The sequence below is a fragment of the Scardinius erythrophthalmus genome (genome assembly GCF_964197995.2).
Source record: "Scardinius erythrophthalmus genome assembly, chromosome: 23".
NCBI lineage: Eukaryota > Metazoa > Chordata > Actinopteri > Cypriniformes > Leuciscidae > Scardinius > Scardinius erythrophthalmus.
The window spans coordinates 22,353,115-22,364,139 of record NC_138243.1 but is presented as its reverse complement, the minus strand read 5'-3'; the positions used below and the strand labels follow the sequence as shown (position 1 = coordinate 22,364,139).

The following is an 11,025-nucleotide window of genomic DNA, read 5'->3' as shown; positions in this document are numbered from 1 at the left end:
AATTATACATTTTATGTCATTGTCTCATAATGGACATTATTCCAGCCTGGTTAAATTTTTCCTTTCATTTTTTTCTGATGTTTATCCAGGGCTGAACTCCTGACGTTATACGAGCGGGTGATTTTGACAGACATAGAGTTCTCCGACTCTCAAAACCTAGATCAGGCCCTGTGGAAAAATGTGTTTTACCAGGTGATAGAGAGGTTTAGGCAGCTTCTGAAAGACACTGCCCCACAGATCAAAACCATGCTGATGACCATTCTGGAAGAGGTAGATATGCACAAAGTTGTCTATATCCCCCTTATGAAAGTCATTGTCTAATTTTTTTTTTTTTTTTTTATGTCAAATTTACACTGCCATTGAAAAGTTTGGAGTCAGTAAGATTTCCTTTTTTTTCTTTTCCTTTTTTTTTTTTAGCAATGCATTAAATTGATCAAAGGTGACAGTAAAGATATTTATAATGTTTAAAAAAAACCTTCTGAACTTTCCATAAAAATGTTAAGCAGCAAAAATATTTTCCACATTCATGATAATAAGAAATGTTTCTTGAACAGCAAATCAGCATAGTAGAATGATTTTTGAAGGATCGCGTGACACTGAAGACTGGAGTAATGATGCTGAAAATTCAGCTTTGCCATCACAGGAATAAATTACAGCTTAAAATATAATAGAAAACAGTTATTTTAAATATTAATATTTCACAATATTGCTGTTTGTATGATGTTTTGATCAAATACAATAAATGCAGCCTTGATGTGACTTGAATTAAAAAATAAAATCTTATCAATCCCAAACTTTTGAGAGGTAGTGTGTAAAGCATTTTAGCTTATCCAGAGTGACTTTCAAAAGTGCTTAAGTTTCACATTCAGGATGATTTAATGGTCACTTGTCCCTTTGGAATAAAATTGTGAATTACTTTGAAAAAAAAAAAAAAAGTTTTGTATTTTTTTTTTCCCCCTATTACATCACTCAGCAATTCAATAATCCATTTGTGACCGAAAGTGAAGGTGCAATGTTTATTCTTTGCTCTAGGGGGCAGTATTCTTTGATTCACTTCTACAGAAGTTGCAGACAGTGTTTCAGTTCAAGCTGGAGGACTATATGGACTGCATGGCTATACGAGCAAGACCTCTACGCAAGACGGTACACAAAATACTATAAATTACTTAGATATATCGGCCCAGCTATCGTTGAATTCAACTACCGTTGAATAGAAATTTATGCAAGCACATTGAACAAGTGTGAATCCACCTTACCTTGTTTCAGGTCAAGTATGCTCTGATCAGTGCCCAGCGCTGCATGATCTGTCAGGGCGATATTGCACGATATCGTGAACAGGCTAGTGACTCTGCTAACTATGGGAAGGCCCGCAGGTAAGTCTGTCATGGCTACATTAAACTTGAAGTTACAGTTTTTTGATATACATACATGCGCCTCTGTTTATATCATGATATATTGACTGATGATAAATTGAATTAGTGCAACATAAATAATTTCTTTCTTTTTTCCCCTTCACTTACTTATGGGAAGTCATTGGTTAAGTTGTGTTGTTGCGTTTTCACATTTCATTGTTGACAATTTGTCTTTTCTCCTGTTCAGTTGGTATCTAAAAGCTCAGCAGATTGCTCCGAAAAATGGACGACCCTACAACCAGCTGGCCCTTCTAGCAGTGTACACGGTGAGACCACCCGCATAACATTAGACATTGTGTTAAAATGCGTACATTAACGTTTTAATATAAAATATTAAGATATATATTATATCAATACATATATAAACATAAAAGTATTTGCACTTTTATTTAAAAATTATTTAAGTATTATTGTCTTAAGTTTTAAACCATTTTTTTTTCTTCAATAATTGCTTGTATGTTATTGGCTTAAATGACTATTATTAACATGAAAGTTAAACTCATTTATTCTCCTCCCATCTCTTTAGAAGCGAAAGCTGGATGCTGTATACTATTACATGCGTAGTCTAGCTGCTAGTAACCCGATCCTCACAGCCAAGGAGAGCCTGATGAGTCTGTTTGAGGAAGCCAAGCGCAAGGTATGCATGTTAACACCACTCTTCCAATAGAATCAAACTTTTTGTTTCTGGGTGTCATATTTGTTCATCTCTCCCAACCTAGGCTGACCAGATTGAACGTAGACGAAAGCAGGATTCAGATGGAGGTACCCATGGTTCCAGAGGTAATGCGGGTGGGCGCCGTGGCGAGGACACCTCCCGTGTGGAGATTTGGATACGTCCGAGTGGGAATCCGGGCACTTCTCGTCCAACAGGCAGTGAATCTGGAAAGGAATCTGAGCTGGATGGAGAGCTTGGAACTTTGAGTGCCAGTGATGTGAGTGCTTTTGAAAACATAGTGTTATTTGTGCTGGGTTACTTTGATCACCAAAAAAATCTGAGGTTATTTTATACTAATATAAGGCCGCAATGTTTAGATTGCTGTCACTGCCCTAATCTTTCACTGATCTCTTAAGTTTCAGAGAAATTACCAAATAAAATGCCACCGTTGCTAATACATGTGCTGACAAATAAATCCAATTTTTCATATATTTTTAAAAACAACGTTTATTAAGAATGTCAGACTAGCAGCCTGTTGCACTTTAGGCAAGATATATTCCTCTGAGGCACACAAATGTTTTCACAAATGTTTCAGAAACAAACAGAGGCAGACGCACGCAATGACACGCGTACAAACACCCGTGCGCATAAGGAGAGCCAAAGAGGTCATGTCAAGTTGTTTATCAGTTGCACAGGATGAGGCTGACTATGAGTCACTCATCAGTGGCAGAAAAGGGCGTCATAGTGCCATCATTTCGGTAACCTTGGATATTTGCGTACGTCAGCATTAAGTGCACACTTACTCTTAAAGAAATTTGACCTTTTTCCACCCCACCATTGTGCAAAAGATTGTCAGGGTTAACAGGTTGTTTTGAGCCCTCTGATTCTGGCTTTAGGAAATACACTGATTTAATTAAAGAAGAGCGTTTTAGGTTTATCTGCCAATCAAGGTGCCCATCCTGTGGCGAGTTGGTACATTTTCTGATCAATTTGTTTAATTAACTCTTGGTGACTGCGCATACCTATGGAACTATTGGTTTCAGTGGGGAAAACTTTTTTTTACCACAGTGAACAATCTCTATCATTTCATCCATTTTAGCTGAAGGTAAATTACACATCTACTTACATTTTTCTGTCCTTTTCTTTACAGCTTAATAAGAGGTTTATTTTGAGTTTCCTATACACTCATGGAAAGCTCTTCACTAAAGTAGGGTAAGTCTTAATGTCAACAGATTCATTGTAAACAGCAGTTTTTACACTGTGTTGTTTTGCTTTTAAATTGACTTGACTTATAAGGTCATCTCAGTCCAATCATATTGAAATTTCAGAGTGCTGATTTTTGAAGAGAACCTAGATTATGTATCATTTGCAACGGTTCCTGAGAGGAACGTTTGGGGATCAGAACAAGTTCATCTGTATCTACAGCATTGACTATAAAGCATGTTTGATTGGAAGTTCCTGCCTTTAATTATATTAGGCAACTGTTTTATTCAGAATTTTTTTAGTGGACATTTTTAAAAAGACCTGTCCTGGGAAAATGTTAGATTTTCAAATATTTATTAATGTTTTAATTTTGCCATAAAAAAAGCATTTGCTGCTGATATAATAATAAATAAATAAAATATCTACAGAATCTGTGACATGCTGGTAATTACCACAGAAATTATTATTTAAAAAAAAATTAATTTTACTCTGGTTCATTTGCATAATGTGTCGTGTTTGGTCCTCAGGATGGAGAGTTTTCCTGCTGTAGCCAGTCGAGTGTTGCAGGAGTTTCGGGCTCTCCTCCAGCACAGCCCCTCCCCCCTCGGCAGCACACGCATGCTGCAGATCATCACAATTAACATGTTCACCATCCATAACGCACAGATTAGAGGTAAAATTACAACACTAGCAGTGGCCATAGAGCCTCTCCAGTCCATTGAAAATAATCTTTCTTGCTTCCCACTTTGCTATGCCACTCAATTTTTCTCTCTTTCTTTCTCATAGCTGAAAGGCAGGGTGAATCTCGGTCTGTATTGGAGGAGCAGACCATATCCCTAGGTTTAGCTATGTTTGGTCTTCTTGTCCAGCGTTGCACTGAGCTCTTGAAGGAAACGCCTGCTGGTGAGTAGATGATGTGTTTTTTGAGAGGTAAAAATCTCAGTATATGTGAGCCCTATGCTGCTTTGTCTGATAGTTTGCTTTCTCTTTTTTTTCTCACCCAGAGTCTATCCCAGCAGAAGAGCTGGGGGTGTTTGATGAGATGGATGATGAAGAGGGGATGGTACGGGTGTCCTCCTTCCCTCCTGACCTGAGAGAGCTGCTGCCCAGCATGAAGGTCTGGTCCGACTGGATGCTCGGACACCCCGACAAGTGGAACCCTCCTCCCTGCAGTATTCAGTGAGTCTTGCTTGCTGTACGTTCACAGGACTGTTGATTTGAAGCTGAGCTGGAGTAATATGGTTCTGTGTGTGTTTATAGGGGGAGTCCAGATGTGTGGCAGTGTCTTGCAGATCTTTGCAACTCTTTCTCACGCGTGTATCACGGTGAGGTTCTGCTGTATAAAGCTGATGCGGATGGAGAAGGAGACGAGGAGCTCAGAGTCCTGCAGCTGGAGGAGGACAAAATGCTCTCTGGCTTTGTCCCGCTGCTCGCTGCCCCACAGGAAGCCTGCTATATAGACCAAGGAACAGATGCGGTCAGTAATGTACACGTCTATGCATACTAACACATTACATAACACTGCCAAATTGCATGCTTGGGTGGATAATATGTCAAAAATTAGGACTCAGTAGATTACAATAATTTGGAATTTAACCTTTATTTTATTATTTTAAGTAATAAATTAGCTACTTATTTATTTTCAATTCCAATTTGCTAAAATGTACTGCCTCCTGGGTGAAATAATGTATCAAAATTAGTGCACTTAGTAGATTCAAATAACTGTAATTTATTTTTTATTAATTCTTAATTTGCCTTTTTTTTTCACTTTTTGAATTCAAAGTTGATAAAAAAAAGTTTTTTTATATTTTTTATGTAGTGTAGTGCTGCGTTCTTATTCTGATCACACAACTCAATTATTTACTTGAGTCAAATTCATTGTTTGTTTTATGATATTAATCACATTTAATTCAATAAATTAACTTTAACAGCTGTAGTTTTCTCCCATCTGAATGATTGTTTCTGTATCATAGGCTATAGCAGCTGACTGTAAGAGAGTGACCGTTCTGAAATACTTCCTGGAAGCTCTGTGCGGGCAGGAAGAGCCGCTGCTGGCTTTTAAGGGAGGAAAGTACATTTCCATGGCAACACCACTTACAGCCGGCGTAAATGATGAGAACAAGATGCAAACGCAAGAACTGGTACAGCAAACCTCTCATTTCCTGGATGTGTGAAAGAGAATTTCATCTATTTTGTTTTGCTTTTCCCTGAATCATTGACGGTCTTTTTCCAGTAACCCACCCAACAGAGTGTGCGGTTAACTATCTGGGCAGAGCACTGCTAATTCCACTGTTTTCTCAGGAGGATGATGTCATTGTGGAGGAATCGTCTCTCTCTGCTTCAGAAGGGGAGATCGATGGAGAGATTGAAGGAGACGGAAGCGAGGATGATATCAGAGAGCTGAGGGCACGGCGCCACGCTCTCACACACAAGCTGGCACAGCAGCAGAAACGCAGGGACAAGATTCAGGTATCTCAAGATGCCATCTTTATCTATACACATTGTCCACTTCTAATGTTAGTCAGTGTTTCTTGCACCAGAATAGATCAAGCTAATGAATTAGAGCTGACAAAGTGTTTGTTTCTGTCCTCCAGGCTGTTCTGCAGATGGGTGGGCAGCTGGAGATTGAGATCAGGCCATTCTATCTGGTCCCTGACACAAACGGCTTCATAGATCATCTGGAGGGCCTGAGGAAGCTTCTGGCCTGTGGGACGTACATTCTGGTTGTGCCTCTTATCGGTGAGACCCTCTTTTATCATTAAAATGCACACAAATGTTTCACTCTTCCTTTCTGTCTAATGTTCCTCTGTTTTTGTGACAGTGATCACGGAGTTGGACGGTCTGGCTAAAGGGCAGGACAGTCGTGAGGGGGTCAGTAATGGTGCCCATGCCCGACAGGTGCAGGAGAGAGCCAGAGCAGCCGTCACGTGTCTAGAGAAAGCCTTCGAGTCTAGAGATCCCTGCATCAGAGCGCTCACCAGCCGAGGAAACACACTGGAGTCCATCGCCTTCCGCAGTGAGGACACCTCTGGACAAAAGGTCTGTGTTTCTTCCCCTTTGTGAAAGCAAGGTGGCGCTAATCTACAGAGGATTATGCTTGGTTCAAACCTCAGTTCTATTCAATTTCCTCTTTCCTTATTGTATTATTTTCATCTAAACCACTGTAAGTTTGCCATCAAGTTGAGTGCTAAAGGTGAGGTGTCGTCAGTAGTGGTTCAGCTAAATTTTTGATGGTATATATGTTTATAAATATGTATTTGCTCTGAAATTGCATTTTATTTTTTATTATTTTATTACAGTCAGGGAATGAATCATTTTGACTAACAGCCATTTAAATTCATGCAGCCACAAAATTCGTCTTAGTAATAAAATGTTCAATGTTGGTGATTTCCACATTATTAGTATGCTACCATTCAAGTTTGAGGTCAGTAAGATTTTTTTTATAAAGAAATTAATATTTTTAATCAGCAAGGAAACATTAAATTGATCAAAAGTGACATACATTTACATAGTCAAAAACAATCTTTCAGATAAATGCTGTTCTTTTGAACTTTTTATTGATCAAAAGTCCATCACAGGAGTAAGTTACATTTAAAATATTTGAAAAGTTATTTTAAGTTCACGATATCACTGTAGACAAGGAGAACAAGTTACACAAGACAAGGAGAGACTGCATAATTAGTCTAACGGTGGTCTTCAGGGAATGTAACATTCATACACAGTTCTGTGGTTCGGAAAACGTTTTCACGTCAGCCTGCAACTCTAGTGTGGAAGCAACCCTTTAGAGGTTCATTTTAAAGTTCATAAATGCACATGGGACTATAAAGTCTATTTTAAAGCCACCCACTCATTGTGCATTTCTTTCCCTCTTTCCCCAGGGCAACAACGATGATGTCATCCTGTCCTGCTGTCTGCACTACTGTCAGGACAAAGCCAAGGACTTCATGCCTGTGGAGAGAAGTCAGTTCACTTACTTGTACTTGTTAGGGGCCGTTCACACAGGTGGCACTTTTGCATTCCATCTGCATTTGATAGATTGTTAGTCTTTCATATTCGTATTGCGATAACCAGCTGAATGTAAATTATCCTTCTTATTGCATGACCTGCCATTTAAGTAAATAAATTGACTCAAAATTGAATTTGATATTTTATTAGCTCATTAAACTCAGTACAGTTCTTAGCAAGTTCCTATCAGTTTTGTATCACTTATTACACAGCTTTTCAGCACATAAATAATGACGGGACCAGGGCTTAAAGTATTCCGGCACCGTGCCGGATCTCCGGCGTGCGGCCGTGAGGAAGAAAAATAAATAAATTTGAATCTTGCATGCGGTTTAATATTTTCGAGTCAATTGATTTCACCTACCAATCATATGAAAGAAACGCAGCTCTACTAACATTACAAGCCTATCAGAAGCAGAGCAGGGCGGGGCCTGGCAACACAGTGTGATTGAGGTTTATACGTCACGTTAACGTTGTGGGGGAAAGGAGCGCTAGTTCATGAAGCTTTGGATGATGTCCTCCTGCACGGGCGTAATTTCCTATGGGGACACTTTCCAAAATCCCGTTGTCCTCCCCACCCCCACTCAAATTCGTTTGTTATGATGTTTAACCGCACGCCGTCATTGACACGGAGGACTCGGAGCAGGACCGAGCCTGTGTAAAATAGCTCACTGAATGTTCTAATGAGCGAGTAACTTAGCGGTTGCAGCACAGACAGCGATGAAACGCCAGAAACAACAGGTAACGGTACGTGACTTTAATGTCATCATGGATGAAAAGAAAGAAAGGAGAGGTGTGAGTGGGTTCAGTAAATTAGCTCAGGTCAGGATAATCATCTTTTCTGTCTACACCTGTTGATAACTGAGCTAACGTTAACATATGCTGCTCCTTGGTAACTTCAGACTTGGCTAAATATTTCATTTGAATATTTAATTAAATATTCTGTGTAGCTTACAAAAAAAAACACATTCTGTGTAGGCCTACCATGAAAACGAGTCCACTTTAAACCGCAGCATTTTCTGTCAGCAATGTACAACAAGTAGCCTAACGTTAGTGCTGTCAAAGTAAACGCATGCGATTAATTTGTCCAGCTTTAACGTATTAAAATATTTATCGCAGCGTCTGTTCTTTCTGTCATCCTTTGGGTTATATGATCATGCTCTCCTTCACGCAAATGTTTTAAACTATCAATGCGCGAGAAGACAAAAGAGCGCTGTCAGTGACGCGCTGTCAGTGAATGAATGTCCTCCTGAAACACACACACACACACACAGACACAGACACAGAAAGACGCGCGCCAGTATCGCATTCGCAGTCGACAGCGCGCCATCGAGTTCCCTTTCGCGCTTGTACGAACCATAACACACACATTTCGGCTATGTCAAAATGTCAGTTTTGTCGAGTATCTTCACAAGAACAGTAAAATGAGTTAAATACAATCTTAAATAGTTCGTAAAGAGTAGAGAATGCGTGAGATCCTGTCAGCAGCGGCTGGTAAGTGACAGCAATTCTCTCTGTTAGTAAAGTTAACCAAAGAACAATGGGAACAGAGAAAATTACTAACTGCCAAACGCTTAAGGATTAATCTATTTTTCATTTATAATTAATGCAGTGCGGACTGTTTCAATTTCTATATTCACATTGGTTAGACAGGTAAGGTACAGGCAAATATTACATTTATTATGGGTTTAAGTGATGATTGTTTTAAGTTTACTTAAATTAAAAGTTGTTATATTTTTTTAAGCCTAATAAATGTTTTAAATTTTGGACAAAGAGACATAAGTAGCTATATCAGTGATACTGGTCTTTATTCATAAAAATATGCCATTAACATGCTTGAAAATAAATGGTGCCAATGAAGCCCAAGGCACCGCACCGCACCCCCCCCACCCCCCCCACCCGCGCCTTCCAAAAAATTTTCAGGCTCAGGATTTTTTTTCACTTTAACTCCTGCGGGACATGAGATATAGGGCGCTTCTGAAAGCTGCATATCACATCATCAGGCTCTGTCAAAGAACGTCTCAATTTAAAGGACCCTTTGAAGGCAGCCATCGTTTCGAGTCCTTTTGAAGGATACATTAAGTGTTTTTTCAATATCGCACACTCCTATCGGAATGGCACGACTAACCAATCAGAATCAAGCATTTCAGAGAGCATGTAATAAACATACTTAAACGCGTTCTAATTCGAGCAAGAATACTTTCTATACAAATGCTCTTTGAATTTACTGACCAGTTTTGTGTTCTCCACCAGATGGGCCGGTGCGGTTGCGCAGGGAGGTGGTCTTGCTCACGGACGACCGCAACCTGCGAGTCAAAGCTCTCACACGCAACGTTCCGGTCCGAGACATCCCCGCGTTCCTGATCTGGGCTAAAGTAGGCTGAACCGCAGACCCGACCTACTGCTGTACAAACCAATCATCCTCCACTGAGGAATGTCACAGAGAGAGGATGAAGTTAAAGGGGAAAGATACTACAAGTTTTTGTCGAACTGACAAAAAAAAAAAGAGTGGAGTAACACATCAAGCTACTTTAACAAGAAAGAATGGAGGATTTCCCCCTTAAAACGCAGCGTGCATAGACAACCGCTTACTTCGGACACGGTTGGAGAGGTTGAACGCAGCTTAGATGATTCAGGGGGGTTAATTAAAGCGCAGAAATGCTGTAGAACAGGAAGCAGGCGAGGTGTACGTGTGTGAGAAAGAGAACCCAGCATCAGCTGCTCTGCTGTTTAGAGTGTCAGCTTGTAGTGTTTGTGTGGAGTCACACGCAGGCGGATGAGCTCATTCCAGCGCTTCCGTCTCTCTCCAAGGGCCTGTGATGAGGTGAGTGCTCCAGTAGGGGGCGGTGTGAGGCGGTCTCGCGTTCCTGCTCTGTGGCCCAAGCGGCCCTGATTGCGTTTTCATTGCCTCCGGTGCATGCTTGCTCTAAGCATGATTGATTTAAAGCTCTTATGATTTTTTTTCTTGCGTATTTAAGTTTGCATTGCATTTTTGCCTTCGGTTTTGACTGTCAGGTTCTTGTTTTCATTTAGGTCACATGGTTTCGTTGTAATACACTCTGTCTAACTGTCTGATCTTCTGTAGTTGCTGTATGGAAGCATCAAGTGTGTAAATTCAAGTCATTGTAACATCTGTATTCCTGTGTCAAGTAAATACTGATGTAATGAATCTGTCATCAGTTTTTTGAGGAAAATTAGGCTTTGCTGAAAATTATTCACAAGGTGTGTCTGTCTCTGAAAAAATGGAACATAAAATCTGCAATTTTGAGGTTGAGCAAAACAGAACAGAAGAGTTTTGTTTCCTCTCATAAAGAAATGGACAACTTGGATGAGCTGTGAAGTGGGTTATTTATAAACTGCTGTCACAACCATCAAGAAAAACACTGGTTGCTGTTTAGTTGTCATTGTTGAAATGTTTGTGCGAATTATTTTCATGCCTGTTTTTGAGTGGATCGTCTGTGCTGGTGTTTTAGTGTGGTTATTATTTTTCTTTCCCAAAACTGGAGTATTACAGTTCTAATGGGACCTGGTATGTCATCTTGTTAGAGCCTGTTTGTTTTAATGGTCAAATATCACACATTTCTGTTCTGTGGTAACAAGAAGCCATGTTTGGCTTTAAGCAGCATCTGAATTAATCACCTCTGGTCACAAGTCTTCCTGATTTGTTTTTAATGTTGTGGATTTAATTTAAATTTCTGAGTTAATCATTTGTGTTGTCACTATTATGTATTAAAGAGGTTTTTTTCAGCACAG

The 11,025-nt window shown here is 39.8% G+C and overlaps 1 protein-coding gene across 5 annotated transcripts in view; it reads left to right on the top strand.

The window, feature by feature from the left end:
• Positions 1 to 11,024, top strand: part of smg6 (SMG6 nonsense mediated mRNA decay factor) — a 29,491-nt gene extending 18,467 nt beyond the window's left edge. For all 5 annotated transcript variants that reach the window (XM_081354323.1, XM_081354324.1, XM_081354322.1 and 2 more), the window contains 17 exons: positions 90 to 270; positions 1,033 to 1,143; positions 1,267 to 1,373; positions 1,600 to 1,678; positions 1,939 to 2,049; positions 2,132 to 2,344; positions 3,218 to 3,279; positions 3,798 to 3,943; positions 4,057 to 4,173; positions 4,275 to 4,449; positions 4,531 to 4,747; positions 5,244 to 5,411; positions 5,572 to 5,739; positions 5,865 to 6,009; positions 6,092 to 6,309; positions 7,149 to 7,230; positions 9,526 to 11,024. In XM_081354323.1, the coding sequence (XP_081210449.1) occupies positions 90 to 270; positions 1,033 to 1,143; positions 1,267 to 1,373; positions 1,600 to 1,678; positions 1,939 to 2,049; positions 2,132 to 2,344; positions 3,218 to 3,279; positions 3,798 to 3,943; positions 4,057 to 4,173; positions 4,275 to 4,449; positions 4,531 to 4,747; positions 5,244 to 5,411; positions 5,572 to 5,739; positions 5,865 to 6,009; positions 6,092 to 6,309; positions 7,149 to 7,230; positions 9,526 to 9,656 (2,431 nt within the window). In that variant the 3' untranslated portion in view covers positions 9,657 to 11,024. The remainder of the gene's footprint in view (positions 1 to 89; positions 271 to 1,032; positions 1,144 to 1,266; positions 1,374 to 1,599; positions 1,679 to 1,938; positions 2,050 to 2,131; positions 2,345 to 3,217; positions 3,280 to 3,797; positions 3,944 to 4,056; positions 4,174 to 4,274; positions 4,450 to 4,530; positions 4,748 to 5,243; positions 5,412 to 5,571; positions 5,740 to 5,864; positions 6,010 to 6,091; positions 6,310 to 7,148; positions 7,231 to 9,525) is intronic.
• Position 11,025: the final 1 nt, after the last annotated feature.